The sequence below is a fragment of the Lepus europaeus genome, chromosome 5 (assembly GCF_033115175.1).
Source record: "Lepus europaeus isolate LE1 chromosome 5, mLepTim1.pri, whole genome shotgun sequence".
Taxonomy (NCBI): Eukaryota; Metazoa; Chordata; class Mammalia; order Lagomorpha; family Leporidae; genus Lepus; species Lepus europaeus.
The window spans coordinates 27,846,673-27,868,307 of record NC_084831.1 but is presented as its reverse complement, the minus strand read 5'-3'; the positions used below and the strand labels follow the sequence as shown (position 1 = coordinate 27,868,307).

Below are 21,635 nucleotides of genomic sequence, written 5' to 3'. Positions count from 1 at the left end.
AGAGAGACAGAGAGAAAGGTCTTCCTTTGCCATTGGTTCACCCTCCAGTGGCCACTATGGCCGGCGCACCGCATTGATCCGAAGGCAGGAGCCAGGTGCTTATCCTGGTCTCCCATGCGGGTGCAGGGCCCAAGCACTTGGGCCATCCTCCACTGCACTCCCTGGCCATAGCAGAGAGCTGGCCTGGAAGAGGGGCAACCGGGACAGAATCCGGCGCCCCAACCAGGACTAGAACCTGGTGTGCCGGCACTGCAAGGCGGAGGATTAGCCTGTTGAGCCACGGCGCTGGCCCTAATTTCTGTTCTTTTTTTAAAGATTTATTTTATTTGAAAGGCAGAGTTATGGAGAAAGAAGGAAGGAAGGAAAGAAGGAAGGGAGGGAGGGAGGGAGGGAGGAGAAGAAAGAAAGAAAGAAAGGAAAGATGGAAGGAAGGAAGGAAGGGAGAGAGAAAGAAAGAAACCAGACAGACAGACAGACACATACACACACACACACACAGATATATCTTCCATCCACTGGTTCACTTCCCAAATGGCCACAATGGCCAGGGCTGGGCCAGGCTGAAGCCAGGAGCCAGGAGCTTCATCCAGGTCTCCCACCAGGGGCCTAAGCTATTGGTCCATCCTCTGCTGCTTTCCCAGGCACATTAGCAGGGAGCTAGATTAGAAATGGAGCAATCAAGATACAAATTGGCACCCATATGGGATACCAGCATTGCAGGAGGCAGCTTAACCTACTATGCCACAGTGCCAGTCCGTAGGGTCCATTTTCAACTTAGGACCCAAACAATCCATTAAAAATCTAAGTAAGTCATATCACATGTGTATTTGAAGCCCCTGTTACCAGAGTAAATGCTATAGAAAATGCTGTGACTACCTGTGATGAGAAAAAATTCAAGCAGCACATGATATTTTACTTATTAGCAAGAACAAGAATGTTAAGGCAAAGACTGTTTGAATATCACAGCATGGAAAGGGAGAAAATCAAAGTGGGTGCACACTGCTAGAATATTTACTACAGGGCTGTCTTCACATCTGGCAAATTCTTGCTATACAGCCGACAAAACTCACAGCATCTCATCAGTACCCCTCTTGGATAGTGCTAGAAAGGAGTAGAACTTTCCTCTGAGCAATTTTTTCAATATTTCAAGATGATCCTTCTGTCTTCACACTTACATACTTCTCATGTTCAATATCAACATTTAATAAAATTTGAATTTCCAGATAGTTCTACGTCCTATAGATACTAATGTCCTCACCTATTCTTACACATTTCTGTTCCTCTTTGTTCCTGAGAGTGACCTTTCTCTTTCATTCAGTATGCATTTGCTAATTATGGTTACATATGACACTCAATTGTATCAGAATAAATGATACACCCACCACTCTGCTGGAATAACCAAGGAGGATAACCAAGTACCAGACCACAGACTTGCTATTAAAAAACTCACCATCTTGGGTAAAAATAAAGCCTGTGTGTTGACATAATTTAGAGAACAATATGATAGAAATCATGCTCACTCAAATATACAGAGGCCTATTCTTTCTGATCCTTACCTGTTCACTCTGCGAGGCCGTTTTTCTGGCTTAATGTCCACATCATAGTGATACACATCTATTTTAGGAATCTGAACCTGAAAATGATTGGCTAACAGTCGAATTGGTTTTCCAACAGTACCAAGGCCAGGACGACGAGGTGGCTGAAATAGGCTGGTGGGAGGTCCTAAAAGATTAAAAGACATTTACTGTGTTATTTGGCCATGAAGTATAATATTTATGATGATGATGATGACAATGCTGCTAGCTGCAATTATTCAGATCTTTTATTCACTGAGCTTGCTCTGATTAAGTGGTTAAGATGTCAGGTTGGGACACCCACATTCCATATGGAGTGTCTGGGTTTGAGTCTCAGCTCCCCTCCTGATTCCTGGTTTCCTGCTAATGTAGTCCATGGAAGGCAGCAGGTGGTTGGGACCTTCTATCCACATGCGAGTCCTGGACTGAGTTCTTTCTTCTGTGCTTCAGCCGGTGCCTGACCTGAGCATTGCACACATTTAGGGAGTGAACCAGCAATGAGAGTTCATTCTGACCCTCAAATTAAATAAATTGGTGAATTTAGTATAGAATGTCTGCCAGCTTAAGGTTCTCTATATTTCTAAATATTTTGCCAAGTTGCCATTATTTTAAAGATAGAGACATCAAAATCAGAGAGTATGATGAATTCCTTTCACTTGTAGGTTAGTGTAAAACTTCTCATGAGCACTAATAGCTCTAAAGCTAGCCTTACAAAGCTGTATGCATTAAAAAATAAAACCATCTTCAAACTCTTGGGGCCATCATCCTCAGAGTTGGAGGTGATCCATTAATTCTCCATTATTATTATAGATTAATAATATTATTATTATAATTATGCATTATTATCTGTTGTACAAACAGGATAAAAATAAATAGTAGCTATATTTATCCATTTATTTGCTAATTTTCATAGTGAAAAATACTAATAGTACTATATCTTTTGTTTATAGTCTGATATTTTTAGAATTGGGACAATGAAATTTCCTAATCAGAAGATTTAGTTTAGTTACTTAACAAACATTTAATTTTTAAAATAATTTACTATTTTATTTATTTGAAATGCAGAGCAAGACAGAGGGAGAGAGAAAGAAAGAGAGATAGAGAGATCTTCCATCTCATGGTTTACTCCCTAAATGGCCACAACAGCCAGGGCTGGGCCAGGCAGAAGTCCAGGAAGCTGTAACCACATCCGGGTCTCCCACGTGGGTGGCAGGGACCCAAGTACTTGAGCCAGCATCTGCTACCTCCCAGGGTGTGCAATAGCAGGAAGCTGTATCAGGAAGTACAGTAACTGAGTCTTGAACCAGGCACTCTGATATGGGACATGGGCAACCTAAGTGGTGGCTTAACCCACTGTGCCACAAGGCCTGCCCCCTTTTATACTGGTGGCATCTTGCTCTTCTTATCTGTAAAATGGGGACAAACACCTGCCACACTTACCTTCTAGTTACAAAGGCATTTTCCAAACTATAAAGCACAGCAAAAATAAATGATATAGTCAATGTAACAACAAAAAAAAAAAGTGGTAATCTAATTAATTCTGTCTTTGAGTGACTGTCAGAAACAGAAACAGAGGTGTGTGTGTGGTGGTGGCGAGGGCGTGGGAGGGCTTGCAGAGAAGCCTGAGAAAGCTTCAGTGGCTGTTCAGGGGAGGAGGTCACAGAGCACCAGATGAAGGCGTGTGTTAAGAGAAGCAGAGTTGCTTTTCTAGTCCTGAAATGGCCTGGATGAAATATCTAAGGCTGGGGCAAGACTTTGGCACAGTGCTTAAGTCGTTGCTTGGGATACTCACATCTCATAGTGGAGTCCCTGGGTTTGAGTCCTAGCTCTGCTTCTGATCCAGCTCCCTGCTAACCCACACCCTGGGAAGAGGAGATGGTCCATGTACTCCCATTTTTACCACTCACGTGGGAGACCCTGATTGAGTTCCAGGCTTCTGACTTCAGTCTGGCCTGGCCCCAGCTGTTACAGGCATTTAGGGAGTGAATCAGCAGATAAAAGATACCTCCCCCCACACACCCTTTAAATAAAGAAAATAAATAATATTCCTAAAAGTTCATGGAAAAATGCATATCTGTTAAAAAAAATAAATACCCAGGGCTATCAACTCCGTTGGTTCTGATTTCTACTGCTCAGGAAGCAGCTTCTTTTACTCTTTGGGTTTCCAAGGCACTACAACACCAAAAAAGGAGTTTGCTACACAGCAGACAGGAAAATATTCCAGTCAACAGAAATGATCTATGTGACATTTCGGCTTACTCATTAGTGCCTTTTGTAACCACAATTCGAACAATCCTGGGTAAACTGAGAAGTCCTCAAACCTGCAAAAGCTAAAATCAAACCAAAAACTAGTCCCTGGCCAATTCCTAACACCACAGGTGGATCCGTTCCTGGGAATTCAGCCTGTGCACACAGTTGCATAGTTTCTTTGCACATCAGCTCATAAATGCAACAGCTGCCTTGATTATGAGTTATTCACGGGAGGGGAGGAAATATTTCTTGAGCATCTATAAGTCTTAACCTCTACAATCAGATTTCTCACATACATTATCTCATTTCATTCTCACAACAATCTTGCAGCACCTAATTATTATTACCCTCATTTTATAGATGAGGAAATGAAAGTTCAAAGGAATTAAGTAACTTGCCTACGGTCATACAATTATTAAATTACTAGATTGCATTTGAACAGAAGTCTGTTATATTCCTAAAGTCTAGATCATGTCTTTAGCTGCAGAACAGATCTTAAGTAACCTAGCACAATACAATGAGGTTTATCAAATAATCTTCATGTGACAAACCAATTTATTTTCAAAGGCATATAAAATTTGAGGAGGTCCTTTAAAAAACAGCAGAAACAGCAAATCAAGGTGGAGTGTGCTCAGTTATGCAAACAAATCCTAAGTCATCAACTCTGAAAAGTTCCCGAACACAAATGGCAAACTGATTTCTCTAAGCACTAAGAAAAATGAAATCCTCTACAATTAAAGCAAGGCTTGCAAATTAAAGTTAATTCCACCACAACCTCTCAACCCAAGTCCACTGAGCCAAGGCATCAGAGACCAGGTGGGAGACCCAGGCCCCCACACAGAGGGCATCTGTGACCACCTGGAGGGTTCCTCGGGTTTGGGCAGAGTGAGGGAGGCAACAAGAAGCCTGCACAGCCACAGAGATCGTTTCCAAAGCGCTTTCTCCTTCCTTGCATCCTCGCAACCACTCACAGCCCCATTATTAGAGCCCTCGGGACACATAAGCCTGCTCCGGAGCCAACTGGCTGGTGGCTGCCCTGCCACTCAAGGGCTAGCCTCGACTAGTCAGCGACAGACACACTGGCTGGCAGACAGAGGCATGGCAGCAGGTTCTCCAGACTTCAGCGCCTTCCGGAAAAGCATGTTTGCTCCTGGGCTTTCAGGGGTCAAGAGCGGCGTCTCAGGGAGGTTTCTTCCCCCACTGAGGGCTCTGGATCGCAAAGAAAAACAGGGGTGCGGCCCCGAACCCAGAATACCCAAGGGAGCAGGCGGGGGACCTGCCCGGCCAGGACCAGGCCTTCGTGCGCACCGGACACAGATGTCCCCTATGAGGACCAAAGTAGTCTCGCCGCGACCCTGCGGCACAGATTCCCCTGATGGGGTTGTGTCAGGTGGCCCCTGCACCCGGGGCACAAGACACCTTCCTAGGCCTCCGCACCAGCTCCTGCCTGCGTCTCCCGGCTGGGGCGCGGTCCCCGCCCCCTGCGGCCCGGGTCCGCTCCCTCCGCCGCGCTCCGTGCGTCGCGGGGCACCGCTCCCCTTCCCGGAGGCCTGGAGCCTGAGCCCGGGTGTGCCCGCCGCGGGCGACGGGGCAGCAGCAGACCTGCCCGCCCGCCCCTGGCCCCGGCCCCGGCCCCGGCCCCGGCCCCAACCCGGCCCGAGCGCGCTCCTCACCGGGTCCCAGCGCCTCCATGGCAGCGGAGGGGGCCGCCTCGCCCCGGTCCCCGGCGCCTCCCGCTCCGGGCCCCGCCGCCGCCGCGTAACGCTTGATCTCGGGAATACTGGCGCTGGGGAAGCGCCGCGGAGACGCGGGCGCTGGCAGGGGGCGGCGGCGGCGATCGGCCCGGGGACAGAGACCGGGCTCCTGCGGCTCTTCCGGCCTCAGCGACAACAAAAACAATCCCCGCCGCCGCCGCCGCCAGCGGGAGCGGGAGCCTGAGCCCGCGCACGCCCGTCCAGGCGGGGAGGGGACGCGGGGCGCGCGCCACCCGGGGTCCCGGCGGCCGAAGGGGCGTGCGCGGCCCCAGTCGCGGGGTCCACTGAGCCCTGCCGGGGGCAGGGGGGTGGAGTACGGCGGGGACGGGAGCGCGCCTGGAGGGGCAGCACCCGCAGGACGTGCCGGGCACGCGCGCGCCGGCCCGCTCTGCCCTGGCTGGCCAGGGCTACCGCCTCCGGGCAGGTGGCTCTGGGAGGGCTACAAGCGCTCCCCTGAGGGCGTCCGGACACGCTGCGACCAGCCCAAGATCTGAACGCCAGCTCTGTTGTTTCACACGCGCGGGTCTCCCTTTCTGTCCGTGGAAAGTGTCTTGAGATTCGCGTAGGCGCCTCTCCTCCTGCGGGTCCCCAGGTGGCTTCTTTCTCCTCTGTCTCTTCCTGGGGCAGAGAACACGAAAGGCACCGCAGCCCTGTTTTCCTTCACCCATCCCTGCACACCCAGTTGCCTTACAAGTTCTTTCCTAGCAGAAAGAGCTTACCTACTGGGATGCCCCTACCTCAGCATCCAAGTGCCAAGGGCCCCAGAGTCAGCCCAGCAGGCCTAGGTGCCTCCAGGTGTCACTGGGGACTCTGAGTTGGAGCACAGGGTCGGGAAGCACTTTCCAGGCAACAGAGTGAGGGAGGGCGCTGTCCACCCATGGGCTGCCATAAGCAAGTTTCCCATCTGCCTACTTTAACGACAGCCCTGAAGTGTGAGACCAAAGTGTTGGCATGGTTGGTTTCTATTGAGACTGCTCTCCTTTCACTTGTAGAAGGCTATCTTCTCCCTGTGTCTTCACATGGTCTTCCCTCTGTACTGTCCTGTCCACATTTATCCCTTCTTACTAGGACATCAGGCACATTGGATTAAGGCCTACACTGATAACTTGATTGTAACATAGCTACCCCTTCAAAGACCCTATTTCTAAATAAAGTCATTATCAAAGATGCATGAGTTCGGGGTTGGCATGTGGCTTAGTAGGTTAAACCTCACCCTGTGGTGCTGGTATCCCATATGGGCACTGGTTCAAGTCCCAACTGCTCCAACTTCCAATCCAGCTCCCTGTTGATGGCCTGGGAAAGCAGTAGAAGATAGCCCAAGTGCTTAAGCCCCTGCACCTGCATGGGAGACTTGGAAAAAGCGCCAGGCTCCTGGCTTGGATCAGCCCAGCTCCAACCAATGCAGCAATTTGGGGAGTGAACCAGCAGATGAAAGACATCTTCTCTCTCTCTCTCTCCTTTCTCCTCTCTCTCTCTCTCTGTAACTCTGCCTCTCAAATAAATAAATAAATAAATAAATATTTGGGGGGGCGGTGCTGTGGAGTAGCAGGTAAAGCCATTGCCTGTGATGCCAGCATCCCATATGGGCACTGGTTCAAGTCCCAGCTGCTCCACTTCTGATCCAGCTCTCTGCTATGCCCTGGAAAAGTAGTGGAAGTCCTTGGGTCCCTGTATCCATGTGGGAGACTCAGAAGAAGCTCCTGGCTCCTGGCTTCAGATTGGCGCAGCTCCGGCTGTTGCAGCCAATCGGGGAGTAAACCAGCAGATGGAAAATCTCTCTTTCTCTCTCTCTGCCTCTGCCTCTCTGTAACTCTGTCTTTCAAATAAAATAAATAAATCTTTTTTAAAAATTTAGAAAAAAAAGATGCAGGAGCCAGGACTTCAATACGTAAGTTGTTGGGGGGCAGAATTCCACCTGTACCATATAGTGAGATACTTAGTTGAGCACCTGCCATGGGTAGCCATGGAGTCAGGTAATTTTTGTATGTGTTAATTAAGAATGTTGGGGTTACACCATGGCCAAGTACTGTATCAGTTTTAATTTAATGTCATTTAATCATCTCAACCACGTATAAAGCAGATTTTATCAAGGTACAGAAATCATTAGTACAGATGGGGTAACTAAATAGGAAAGCTATTTAGGTCAGGCTTTGCACAAGATGCTGCTGCCATGAAGCATGGAAAAGTTGGAGTTCTAAACCCTGCATGCAAGTGCTGGCTGACTCCATCTTTGATTGGCTATGGAATTGGGACTTTTAATCTAGTGACTAGAATCTTGTCTACTGATACCATATTCCACATTCTTTAGTACCATGCTACCTATATCTCTGCTAAATGAGATACTAACTGAAAAAAAAAAAAAAGAGGATAGAAACCATAAAGGAAAGAAAGTATTCAGTAATGAAGATTGATATACAAGATATAAAAAGATATAAAAGACATAAAAGAAGGATAAAATATAAAAGATAAAGAAAAGAAAGATAAAATATAAAATATAAAAGAAAAATATAAAAGATATAAAAGAAAGATCAACCAGAGGTCGACCTCTTTGTATTTTTAGAATTTACTTACTAACAGAGACCTCCCATCCACTGGCTTACTTTTCAAATGCCTGTGCCTGCCAGGGCTGAGCCAGGCTGAAGCTGGGAGTCAGGAACTCAATCCAGGTCTCCCATACGGGTAGCAGGGACCCGAGTACTTGAGCCATCACCTGCTGCCATCCATGGTGCACATTAGCAGGAAGCTTGGAGTTGGGAGCAGAACTCAAGCACTCCGATATGGCATTTGGGTGTCCTAAGTATCCTAAACAAAGACCCTAACTGCTAGGCAAGTGCTCACCCCTAGGGCCAAGTTTGAGTTCAACCTGGTAGCCAACTCTTTTCTTTTCCACTCAAGACTAAATTCTTCCCACAGTTTAAGAAATGTTAGTGTTTCAGAGGCTGGTGTTGTGGCACAGAGGGTTAAGCCACCACTTGCAATGCTGGCATCTCTTATCAGAGTGCTGGTTCAGGTCCTAGCTGCTCCACTTCTGATCCAGCTGGAAAGCAGCCGAAGATGGCTCAATTCCTTGGGTCCCTGAGTTCCTGGCTCCTGGCTTCAGCCTAGCCCAGCCTCGACTGTTGTGGTCATTTGGGGAGTAAATCAGTGAATGGAAAAATTCTTCCTCTCTGTCTCTCCCCCCTCTCTCTGTAACTCTACCTTTCAAATAAGTAAAACAAGTCCTTTAAAAAAGAAAAAGAAAAAAGGCCGGCGCCGCAGCTCACTAGGCTAATCCTCCGTCTTGCGGCGCCGGCACACCGGGTTCTAGTCCCGGTCGGGGCGCCGATCCTGTCCCGGTTGCCTCTTCCAGGCCAGCTCTCTGCTGTGGCCAGGGAGTGCAGTGGGGGATGGCCCAAGTCCTTGGGCCCTGCACCCCATGGGAGACCAGGAGAAGCACCTGGCTCCTGCCATCGGATCAGCGCGGTGCGCCGGCCGCAGCGCGCCTACTGCGGCGGCCATTGGAGGGTGAACCAACGGCAAAAAGGAAGACCTTTCTCTCTGTCTCTCTCTCTCACTGTCCACTCTGCCTGTCAAAAAAAAGAAAAAGAAAAAAGAAACACTGTTGTTTCCAATAGCCTGATCTGAAGCTGACTTTCCCAACCTCCTGCTTCCTAATAAATTTTCTCTATATTTTATTTGGTGCCTTGAACAGAGACTTGCCTGGGCTGAGAATAATGTTATCACTAGCTGCAGAAACCTGAATCTGAAGATATTTACCCCACAGTTCTGCTGGGACCGCAGTGTCTCACTCTCTCATCTCCAAGCTAATTCTTGACCCTTCTTATCATCCACATTCTTATTCCAAATCTCACTCCCTCTCAGGCACACATTGCCCCCTGCCCCTGGAAAAACCTCCCTACTGAGCCCTCCAGAACCAGAGTTCTGTTGTCAACAAACTCCAGTAAGCCTGGAAGCCCTCCCTCCACTTCCTGTTGTGGCTGAGAAACAGCCATGCCCCAGAACACCACTTCCCCTTCAGCTCTTCCGATGGTAGCTGCTCATTCTCCCATACCCCCAACACCTCCAGGGCATGGTAGGGGATGGGTAGTGTTGGACCTCTCAGTTGTAGAGATGCCCACTTGCTCGAGAGGACGCCCAAAAATCCAGACTCCAGACCAGTTGATGCAAAAAGCATGAGGTATTTATTGTACGTTTGCGCAAACGGGCCCCCACCTAAGGCGGTGAGGAGCCCTGAGCGGCAGTTTCACACAGGTTATATAGTCAACAAATTAGCATATGGGATTGGCCGGTTCGAAGGGACAATTAGCATACCGGAGAGTGCTGAGGAGAGTGCTGAGGGAACCAGCTGAGGAGAATGCTGAGGAGAGTGCTGAGGGAACCAGCTGAAGAGAATGCTGAGGAGAGTGCTGAGGGAACCAGCTGAGGAGAATGCTGAGGAGAGTACTGAGACTCTCCGAAGGGGAGTGGCAGCTCTGCTCTGGGCATGCCTAGAGGTTCTCTAAAGGGGATAGACTTTTCCTTCCCAGAGAACGTGCCCGCTGGACCCTGGGGAACATCTAACCTCTTAAGAAGCCCCTGATATCTGCCCAGGCCTAGTTTCTTGTCCCTCTCCCCCATAAGGGTCCTTCAGTAGAAGATTGGCAGCACATGTGCCCCCATTGCACCAACCCTAGAAACCTCATTTTTGTAGATAAACCACTTGCCATCTGGCCACATTCCCACAGGGCCTCGATTGCTGGTGTGATTAACTCAGTTACTGGTCTTATGTCTCAGATCAGACCTGGCTCCCACTGTACTGTAAGCCCTTGAGGGCAGGACACATGCCTTATTCAGGTATTCATGTTTGTGTTTCTGTTGCCTACCAACCTACTTGTAGAAAGTTACAGAATGAATGAATGAGGAAGTGAATGTGTAAATCATGGAAATTAGAAATGATTGAGGGGCCAGAACTGTGGTGCAGTAGGTTAAAGCCACCACCTGCAGCACTGATATCCCATATGGGCAGTGGTTCGAGACTTGGCTGCTCCACTTCTGATCCAGCTCTCTGCTAATACTCCTGGGAAAGCAGCAGAGGATGGCCTAAGTCCTTGGGCCCCTGCACCCACATGGGAGACCCAAAAGAAGCTCCTGCCTCCTGGCTTCAGATCTGCTCAGCTCCAGCCATTGTGGCCATTTGCGGAGTGAACCAGTGGATAAAAGGTCTCTCTCTCTCTCTCTCTCTCTCTCTCTCTCTCTTCTCCCTCCCTCCCTCCCTCTCTCACTCTCCCTCCCCCCTCTCTCTTTCTCAAATAAAAATTTTTTTTAAATAAGTGATCCAGTGGAAGAGCCCAGGTGAAAATCCCTGGGTGAAGTGCCAGCTTCTACAGTGCACAGATTTTCCAGTGGGATGATCCTAGGTTCAAATCCTAGTTCCACAATGCACTAGCTCTAAGTACCTCTTCACTTGCTCAGGGATGTCTTGAGAAAGTTAAATCTTAGATGTGCATGCTCTTGTGTGTCTGGCACAACATAAGGCAGCGAGTGCCTGATAGATACTAATTCTCTCTTATGTTTCCCATGACTCTCTGGCTCTCATGCTGCTGTCTTGGTGTCCCTGGAGAGACAGCAAGCTCAAGATCTCAGCTCAGCCCAAGAGAGGAGAGCAAAGCCCTTAAGGATGTGCATGTTTACACGCCCTGTGCCCAAGCCACCTGAGGAGAGGAACTTGGCTCACCCACCTGGGGGTGAGAGCAGGTACAAAGAACAGGCTCTGTCAAGGTTTATTAATGAAACCAAACCTCTTGCATGAGTCAATGCTCCCCCAATGCCAGACCATGCCAGGTGAGCCTCCCTAGAGGATACTGTGCCAGGAGGTAGGACTTGGCCATCAGTTCTGTTTGTGGCATTGAAAATCTTGCCTGGGCCATTGGTCTCTGTGTTTGTTCTGACTCCCTAGCCTCTCTTCACATCAGCTTTCCTCCAGGTGTGGAACTTGGAAGTTGAGGAGGTACATCTTTGCAGCTGATCCCCAGGGCCAGGGGCTTTCACCAAGGAACCCCTCGTCCAGATGAAACTCTCAAGAGGAAGCTGAAGTGCAGCCAGTCTGGCTGAGGGAGGCAGCGACATGCACTGAACACTACTGCACTAGACCAGCTCACGGATGAGCACTTCGGGCATCCGAATGAAAGTTATGCCCAACTGCTCCTACTCTACCCAGCAGCCTTGCTCTTTGGCATTTTTACAGAGATAAAATTCACGTTCACTGTTTGAAAGTGTGTCATTCAGTGGCTTTTAGTGTATCACAAGATGCAACCCTCACCACTATTGAATTCTATAACATGTTCATCACCCCTAAAAGCAATCCATACCCTTTCCTAGTCACTGCCACTACCACTCCCAACAGCCAACCACTCATCCACTTTCTGTCTCAATGATTTGCCTTTTCACATAAATAGGACCATACAATACATGGCTTTTTTTTTTTGACAGGCAGAGTGGACAGTGAGAGAGAGAGACAGAGAGAAAGGTCTTCCTTTGCCGTTGGTTCACCCTCCAATGGCCGCTGTGGCTGGCGCGCTGCGGACGGCGCACTGCGCTGATCCGATGGCAGGAGCCAGGTGCCTATCCTGGTCTCCCGTGGGGTGCAGGACCCAAGGACTTGAGCCATCCTCCACTGCACTCCCTGGCCACAGCAGAGAGCTGGCCTGGAAGAGGGGCAGCCGGGACAGAACCGGCGCCCCGACCGGGACTAGAACCCAGTGTGCCGGCGCCGCAAGGCGGAGGATTAGCCTAGTGAGCCGCGACGCCGGCCAATACATGGCTTTTTGTCTCTGGTTTCTTTCACTTAGCATAATATTTTCAAGGTTCATTTATGTTGCAGCGTAGATCAGTAATCCACAGGTTTTTTTTATGGCTAAGATTCCATTGTATGGGGCCCGGTGCCATGGCTCACTTGGCTAATCCTCCGCCTGTGGCGCTGGCATCCCATATGGGCACCAGGTTGTAGTTCCGGTTGCTCCTCTTCCAGTCCAGCTCTCTGCTGTGGCCCGGGAGGGCAGTGGAGGATGGCCCAAGTGCTTGGGCCCCCACCAGCATGGCAGACCAGGAGGAAGCAGCTGGCTCCTGGCTTCGGATCAGTACAGCACGCCAGCCGTAGCAGCCATCTGGGGGGTGAACCAACGGAAAGAAGACCTTTCTCTCTCTCTCTCTCTCTGTCTCTGTCTCTGTCTCTAACTCTACCTGTCAAATAAATAAATAAAAAATATTTTTTAAAAAAAGATTCCATTGTATGGATGTATTATACGTTATCCAGTCATCAGTTTGTGGGTATTTGGGATGCTTCCAGTTTGGGCTATAATAACACTGCTGTGAACATTCACGTACAAGTTTTTGTGCAGACATTAATTTTCAGGTGTTTTGGGTGAGTGGACCTGCTGGGTCACATAGTTTAACTTTTAGAGAAGCATCCAAATTGTTTTCTATTTCTACCAATGAAGTATGAGAATTCTAATTTCTCTACATTCTCACCAACACTTGTTAATTTCATTTTTTTAAAAATATTTATTCATTCATCTGAAAGGCAGAGAAAGAAGGAGAGACAGAGAGAGATCTTCCATCTGCTGTTTCATTCTCTAAATGGTTGCAATAGCCATGGCTGAGCCAGGCCAAAGCCAGGAGCCAGAGCTTCTCCTGGGCTTCCCAAGTACCTAGGCCATCTTCTGCTGCTCCCCCAGGGCAATCAGCAGGGAGCTTGATCACAGTGGAGAAGCCAGGACACAAACTGATACCCATATGGAATGCTGGCACTGCAAGCCACAACTTTATCCTGCTGAGCCATAGTATTTAAAAATATATATATTTACTGGCATCCTTGTGGGTCTGAAAGGATATCTCTTTGTGGTTTTGGTTTGCATTTCTCTAAGCACTAACAAGGCTGGAGGCCGGCGCTGTGGCACAGTAGGTTAATCATCCACCTGTGACACTGGCATCCTATATGGGTGCTAGTTCAAGTCCTGGCTGCTCCTCTTCCAGTTCAGCTCTCTGCTGTGGCCTGGGAAAGCAGAAGAAGATGGCCCAAGTCTCTGGGCCCCTGCACCCACATGGGAGACCTGGAAGAAGCTACTGGCTCCTGGCTTCAGATCAGCCCAGCTCTGGCCATTGTGGCCATTTAGGCAGTGAACCAGTGGATGGAAGACTTTCTCTCTCTCTCTCTCTTTCTCCCTCTCTCCCTCTCCCTCTTTCTGTAACTCTGCCTCTCAAACAAATAAAATTTTAAGAAAAAGAACTAATGAGGTTGAACATCTATTTATGTGCCTATTGACCATTTGTATATCTTCTTTGGAGAAATATCTGTTTAGGGGATGGTGCTGTGGTGCAACAGGTTTGCTGTGATGCAACAGGTTAAGCCACTGACTGCATTGCCGGCATCCCATATGGGCACTGGTTGTTCAAGTCCCAGCTGCTCCACTTTCAAAGCATTTCCTGCTAATGTGCCTGGAAAGCAGTGGAAGTGATTCAAGTGCTTGGGCCCCTGCACCCATATCAGGGACCCAGATGAAGCTGCTGCCTTTGGCCAGACCCAGCCTTGGCTGTTGTGGCTATTTGGAGAGTGAACCAGTGGATGGAAGATCTCTGTCCCTTTCTCTGTAGCTCTTTCAAATAAATAAATCAATAAATCCTCTTTTTTTTTTTTTACAAAAAAGAGAAATATCTATTTAGATTCTCTATCCATTTTTTTATTTGAGAGAGAGAGAGAGAGAAGAGAAAGAGAGAAGAGAGCAAGAGTGCTCCTGTGCACTTGTTCACTCTCTACATGTCTGCAGTGGCCAGGACTGGGTTGGAGTTGGAGACAAGAGCTGGGACTAAAGTCTAGTCTCCTATGAGGATGGCAGAAACCTAATTAGTTGAGCCTTCACCCGTCTCCCAGGGTGAATACTCAGTTGTCTAAGCACCATTTGTTGAAAAGACTATTTTTTTTCGTAATGACTGATTTGGTACACTTGTCAAAAATTGATTGACTATGTAAGAGTTTATTTCTTAACTCTTAATCCTATTCTATCAATCTTGTGTCTGCTCATAGGCCAGTGTCACACTTTAAAAAAAAAATTATTTATTTACTTGAAAGTCAGAGTTATACAGAGAGAGGAGAGGCAGAGAGAGAGAGGTCTCCCATCTGCTGGTTCATTCCCCAGATGGCCGCAATGGCTGGAGCCGCGCCGATCCGAAGCCAGGAGCCAGGAGCTTGGGCTGTCCTCTACTGCTTTCCCAGGCCATAACAGAGAGCTGGAATGGAAGTGAAGCAGCTGGGACACGAACCAGCACCCATATGGGATGCCAGCACTCATCCACTACGCCACAGCGCTGGTCCCCACACTGTCTTGAATACTGTAGCTTTTCAGTAAATTTTCAAATTAGGAAATATAAGTCCTCTACCTTTATTCATCTTTTTCAAGATAGTTTTGGCTATTCTGGATTCCTTCCATTTCTTTTTTTTTTTTGACAGGCAGAGTGGACAGTGAGAGAGTGAGAGAGTGAGAGAATGAGAGAGAGAGAGAGAGAGAGAGAGAAAGAAAGGTCTTCCTTTACCATTGGTTCACCCTCCAATGGCCGCTGCGGCTGGCGCATTGTGCTGATTCGAAGCCAGGAGCCAGGTGCTTCTCCTGGTCTCCCATGCGGGTGCAGGGCCCAAGCACTTGGGCCATCCTCCACTGCACTCCCGGGCCATAGCAGAGAGCTGGCCTGGAAGAGGGGCAACCGGGACAGAATCCAGCGCCCCGACCAGGACTAGAACCTGGTGTGCCGGCGCCGCAAGGCGGAGGATTAGCCTATTGAGCCGCGGCGCCAGCCTCCTTCGATTTCTATGTGAATTTTAGGACTGGCTTGCCCATAACTGAAAGAAAAAGGCAGTTGAATTTTAATAGATTGCACTGAATCTGTGGATAAATTTAGGGAGTACTGCCATTTGAATAAGGTTAGGTATTTCAATCTATGAACACTGAGTATCTTTCCATTTCCTTAGGCCTTCTTTATTTTTTCCAACAGTGTTTTATGATTTTTAGTGTACAAAAAAATCTCCCTACTTCTTTGGTTAAATTTATTCCTGGGCACTTCATTCATTTTGATGTTGTTGAAAATATTTTTTTTGTTTTTTAAAAAATATTTTATTTATTTATTTGAGAGGTAGAATTATAGACAGTGAGAAGGAGAGAGAGAGAGGTCTTCCATCTACTGGTTTACTCCCCAAATGGCCGCAGTGGTCGAAGCTGGGCCGATCCGAAGCCAGGAGCCAGGAGTTTTCTCCAGGCCTCCCACATGGGTGCAGTGGCCCAAACACCTGGACCATCTTCTATTGCTTTCCCAGGCCATAACAGAGAGCTGGATCAGAAGTAGAGCAGCTGGGACTAGAAATGGCGCCTATTTGGGATGCTGGTGCCACAGGTGGAGGGTTAACCTACCGCGCTACAGTGGTGGCCCCAGGAAATAAATCATTTTCTTAATTTCATTTTCAGATTGTTCATTTTTTAAAAATCAAAAGATCTATTGTATTTATTTGAAAGGCAGAGTTACACACACAGAGAGAGAGAGAGAGAAAGAGACAAATCTTTCATCATCTGGTTCATTTCCCAGATGACCACAACAGTCAGGGCTGGACCAGGCTGAAACCAGGAGCCAGGAGCTTCATCCAGGTTTCCCATGTGGGTGGCAGCGGTCCAAGGACTTAGGTCATTTTCTACTGCTTTCCCAGCACATTAGCAGGAGCTGGATTGAAACAGAGCACCCACAACTCAGACTGGTGCCCATATAGGATGCCAGTGTTCAAGGCAGCAGTTTAACAAATTAGACCGCAACACTGGCTTCTGCTCATTGATTGTATCTGCAAACTTATTAAACTCATTTATTATCTCTAACAGGCTTTTTTGATGTGGATTATTTAGGATTTTCTGTATATGAAATCACTTCATCTGCAGACAGAGATTGTTTCACTTCTTTCTTTCCAGTATGGATGCTTTTTCTTGCTTAATTACCCTGGCTAGAATATCTAGTGTGATGTTGAACAGAGGTGGCTCTCTCAAAATTGATTAAATTTATTATATTAATTTGAAAGGCAGAGAGACATTGGGAGACAGAGTGAGCAAGAGAGAGAGAGAGAGAGTGAGAGAGAGAGAGAACTCCCATTCACTGGTTCACTCCCCAAGTGCCTGCAATAGCTGGGCCTGAGCCAAGCAAAAGCCAGGGACTGGGTACTCAGTCTGGGTCTCCCATGTGTGTGACAGGGACCTAACTAATTGAGTCATCACTCGCTGCCTCCCAGGATGCAATGCAGGGCTGGGCTATGCTGAAGCCAAGAGCTTGGAACTCCATCAGGGTCTCCCACTCACAGGGTGCAAGTACTGAGCCTCCACTTTCCCAGATGCATTAGCAGAGAGCTGGATCAGAAGTGAAGCAGCTGGGACTCCAACCTGCAGCTCATATAGGGATTCTGGTGTTGCAGACGCTGGCTTAGCCCGCTGAGCCACCATGCCAGCCCAGTCACTTCACCTTTCAAGAGGATGAAAAAAAATTTTTCTCAGAATATTGAAGGCATTGTTACTTTTTTTCTCAACTGTGTTCCAACACTTTGAATCTGAAAAATGTTGGCCATCATATTCTTTAATATTCAAGGGCTTTTAAAGTTTCATGTACTTACTTATCTATGGATATAATATCTTTCATTTACAAGGATCTCAGCTATGGGATTTGTGTTTTTTTTTTTTTTCTGCTTCCTGCACTGATTCTGATTCCCCAGACTGACTTTCAGGGGATTGTCTCTGTTTTTCCTTTTGGGCACCTTTCTTGAATGTCTGGTGATCCTAGGTTATCCATTTACATTGTAGAATGAAGCTTTTTTTTTTTTTTAATTTTTGACAGGCAGAGTGGACAGTGAGAGAGAGACAGAGAGAAAGGTCTTCCTTCCGCCGTTGGTTCACCCTCCAATGGCCGCCGCGGTTGGTGCGCTGCGGCCGGCGCACTGCGCTGATCCGATGGCAGGAGCCAGGTGTTTATCCTGGTCTCCCATGGGGTGCAGGGCCCAAGGACTTGGGCCATCCTCCACTGCACTCCCTGGCCACAGCAGAGAGCTGGCCTGGAAGAGGGGCAACCGGGACAGGATCGGTGCCCCGACCGGGACTAGAACCCGGTGTGCCGGCGCCGCAAGGCGGAGGATTAGCCTGTTGAGCCGCGGCACCGGCCTAGAATGAAGCATTTTTAAAAAGTTAAATACAGGGGCTGGCTGGCGCTGTGGTGCAGTGGGTTAACACCCTGGCCTGAAGCGCCAGCATCCCATATGGGCACTGGTTCGGGTCCCAGCTGCTCCATTTCTGATCCAGCTCTCTGCTATGGCCTGGGAAGGCAGCAGAAGATGGCCCACGTCCTTGGGCCCCTGCACCCACGTGGGAAACCTGAAAGAAGCTCCTGGATCCTGGCTTTCAATTGGCGTGGCTCCTGCTGTTGCGGCCAATTGGGGAGTGAACCAGCAGATGGAAGACCTCTCTCTCTCTCTCTCTCTCTGCCTCTCCTCTCTCTGTAACTCTGACTTTCTTTCTTTCTTTTTTTTTTTTAAGATTTATTTGTTTATTTGAAAGTCAGAGTTACACAGAGAGAGGAGAGGCAGAGAGAGAGAGAGAGAGAGAGATAGAGAGGTCTTCCATCTGCTGGTTCACTCCCCAATTGGCCGCAACAGCCGGAACAGCGCCGATCCGAAGCCAGGAGCCAGGAGCTTCTTCAGGGTCTCCTACATGGGTGCAGAGGCCCAAGGACTTGGGCCATCTTCTGTTGCCTTCCCAGGCCATAGCAGAGAGCTGGATCGGAAGTGGAGCAGCCAGGACCTGAACCAGCGCCCATATGGGATGCCGGTGCTTCAGGCCAGGGCATTAACCCGCTGTGCCACAGCGTCAGCCCCGTAACTCTGACTTTCAAATAAATAAATAAAAAAGATTAAATACAATTTTTGCATATATAGACACGCTGTCTTTGCCTTTTTCTTTTTTCTTTTTCTTTTTTTTTTTTTTTTAGTTTTATTTATTAATTTGAAAGGCAGAGAGTCGCAGAGGGATTTCCATGCAACAGGGCTCACTCCCCAGATGACCACAGCACCAGCAGGGAGCTGCATCAGAAGAGGAGCAGCCGGGACGGTGCTCATGTGGTGATGCTGGTGTTGCAGGCAGTGATTTAATCCACTGTGTTACAGTGCCAGCTCCGGCAGGACTTATTTTCCAGCAGGTTTCACTTGTGATCTATTTGGGCATTTTCATTGCAGGACCCTCAGCTATCTGTGTTCTGGACTTTCCTGAGCCCTTGGCTTCCCCGCTTCTCTGGGGAAAGCCCTCCAGTCTCCCAAATGAGAGAGATCAATGTGGTTCGTACTCAGACTGAGTGAAGGAAGGGGCTGAGGGCATCACCCTTCAACATACAGACTTTGATTTAATCTTCTGTCTGAGCATAGTTCGCTGTATTATTGCAAGGCGGACAGTAGACTGAAACTGATGAGGGATAAAGTCAGCGAGGAGGTGCTGGGCAGGCTGACAATTAGGGCCTATAGATCAGGACTTTTCTCTGGATTAATTGGGAAACAACTAGAAAGGTTTGAGCAGGAATAACGTGACATCACTTGAGCTTTAACAGGATTACAAGGAGCCAGCACTGTGTTAAGCTGCCACCACCTGCAGTGCCAGTATCCCATATGAGCACCAGTTCAAATCCCTGCTGCTCTGCTTCTGATTCAGCTCCTTGCTAATGTGCTTGAGAAAGTAGAGGAAGATAGCTCAAGTGCTTGGGCCTCTGCCATCCGTGTGGGAGACCCAGATGGATTTCCAGGCTCCTGGCCTTGGCCTTGGCCTTGCCTAGCCCTGGCTGTTGCAGCCATTTGGGGAGAGAACCAAAGGATGGAAAATCTTTCTTTCTCCCTCTCTCTGTAACTCTGCCTTTCAAATAAATAATTAAGTCTTAAAAATAATAATCAAAATAGACTACTGGGGGGAGTGTTGTGGGTTGAACCACATCCCTAGAGTATATACATTGAAGTCCTGGCCTCCAGCACCTCAGAATGTGACTTTATTTGGAAATAGGGTCTTTGCTAACATAGTTAAGATGAGGTATAATGTTGGCCCTTTACCCAATACAACTGATATCCTTACAAAAGGGGAAAATTGAACACAGAGACATCCATGGAGAGAAGACTGTTTGAAGAGACACTGAGAGCGTACCACATCCTGATGGAGGATTGGAGTGGCGCAAACACAAACTAGAGAATGTCAAAGGCACAAGGAAAGCACCAGCAACTACAAAGAGGCGAGGAAGAGTCCCCTGGGGGAACTGAGCTCAGACTTCTTGCCTCTAGAACTGTGAGACAAAGCATTTTGTTGTTTTAAGTGATTCCATTTTTGTGCATTGTTATAGCAGATCTAGGAAACCCATAAAGGGAGCAAGGTGGAATCAGGGAGACCAAGCCCTGGGCTATTGCAGCAATGCAAGTGAAGGTGAAGCTGGCCACACTGAAGCTTGGTGGCTGTGGATTCTGACTGCTTTGAAGAGAGAGGTGGCTGATGGACTGAATATAGCATACGAGAAAAAGAGAGGCAGTAAAGGATAGTTCTAAAATTCAGTGCCATCTGTGCCCCAGGTGTCTGCATCCCTGTGCCCAAGGCCCTTCTCAGAAAGGGAAGCCACTCCAGCAGTTCCTCTCTTAGACAGGAAATGCTGAGAAATTAACTAGGCCTTGCAGGGGTCTTTTTAGAGACTTTCAGTGTTGTTGGTTATGACTTTTCATCATAGAAGCTCCAACTTTAGGATATTTATCCTGGGATGTTCAATTTGTCCAGAGAATCTCCTATTTTCTTGCTTAGGGAGGGAATACCCTAGCCACAACCATCAGGAGATCGTGGGAGCAGAGGAGCCTATGGTCTTATGATTCTGGATGTAGAGTTCCAAGAAACAATCTTTTGTCTTGGAAAGCAGCCCTCTGGTTCAAGTGCTCCATGGACAGACTTGACCCCCAGACTCCAGCCAGCGAAGAGCAGTCATCTGACAAGTGCAAGATTGCAGAGGGCCCTGAACACCAGCCGATCCTTTCAGGGACTTCCAATCAAGCCTCTTGTCTTCAATCTATTCTTCTCCCTGGGTCTTTCTCTTTGGGTTTCTGGGTCCTCTACTACTTGAGCTCAGCTGGAGCTCCATGGCAGGAAATGGTTTGCTTCTCATTAGCACCACCCCTGCAGAAACTTGGTGTACGGCTTTCTTAGCACAGCTCATTTTTCCACTTAGCTTTCTATCTTCTCATTCTCTGCTGGCTCTTCCCACTCTCTTTATCCTTGTGGGTTTATTCTGGTTTTATCCACTTGCTCTTATTTTTGTGAGACACCAGGAAGGAGAGGAGATAAACATATGTGCTCAAACCACCACTTTTCCTCCTTAACACCCGTATTTTGAGATCACTGAATGTATAGCAAATTTCTAAGTTCTGGGACCAGAATTTCAGGCAAGATGTTAGTGCATCCCTGTAGAATCCACAGTCCTTGGAGTTCTTGGTGCCTCTGATATTCCAGAGTAGCCCTTATTTTATTTCACTTTTTTCCCCAGAGGCTAGAACTGGATCAGAAGTATTTCTGCCTTTTCCATCCACCTATTTTCCAGCTACCTGATGACAGAGTCATCTCCTATTCTCAAGCCACCTACATCCACAAGATCCACATAGTAGGAATATATGCCTAATTGTATTTAGTCCTTAGAGCAATGGCAATCAAGCAAAGGAATAACTGGGGCCAGCACTGTGGCTATCAGGTAAAGCTGCCACCTGCAGTGCCGGCATCCCATATGGGTGGCGGTTTGAGTCCTGGCTGCTCCACTTCTGATCCAGCTCTCTGCTGTGGCCTGGGAAAGCAGTAGAAGGTGGCATAAGTGCTTGGGCCCCTGCACCTGCGTGGCAGACCTGGAGGAAGCTCCTGGCTCCTGGCTTCAGATCAGTGCAGCTCTGACCCTTGCAGCCATTTGGGGAGTGGACCAGCGGATAAAAGACCTCTCTCACTCTCTCTCTCTCTCTCTGCCT

At 48.2% G+C, this 21,635-nt stretch overlaps 1 protein-coding gene across 2 annotated transcripts in view; it reads right to left on the bottom strand.

Annotated features, from left to right (window-relative positions):
* Positions 1 to 21,635, bottom strand: part of AGO4 (argonaute RISC component 4) — a 74,839-nt gene that overhangs the window by 39,592 nt on the left and 13,612 nt on the right. The window contains exons 1-2 of one of the 2 annotated variants that reach the window (XM_062190948.1): positions 5,498 to 5,563; positions 1,557 to 1,722 (exon numbers count right to left, since the gene is read on the bottom strand). In XM_062190948.1, the coding sequence (XP_062046932.1) occupies positions 1,557 to 1,722; positions 5,498 to 5,516 (185 nt within the window). In that variant the 5' untranslated portion in view covers positions 5,517 to 5,563. Of the gene's footprint in view, positions 1 to 1,556; positions 1,723 to 5,497; positions 5,564 to 21,635 lie in introns of those variants that run through there. The other variant, XM_062190947.1, reaches the window with a different exon arrangement.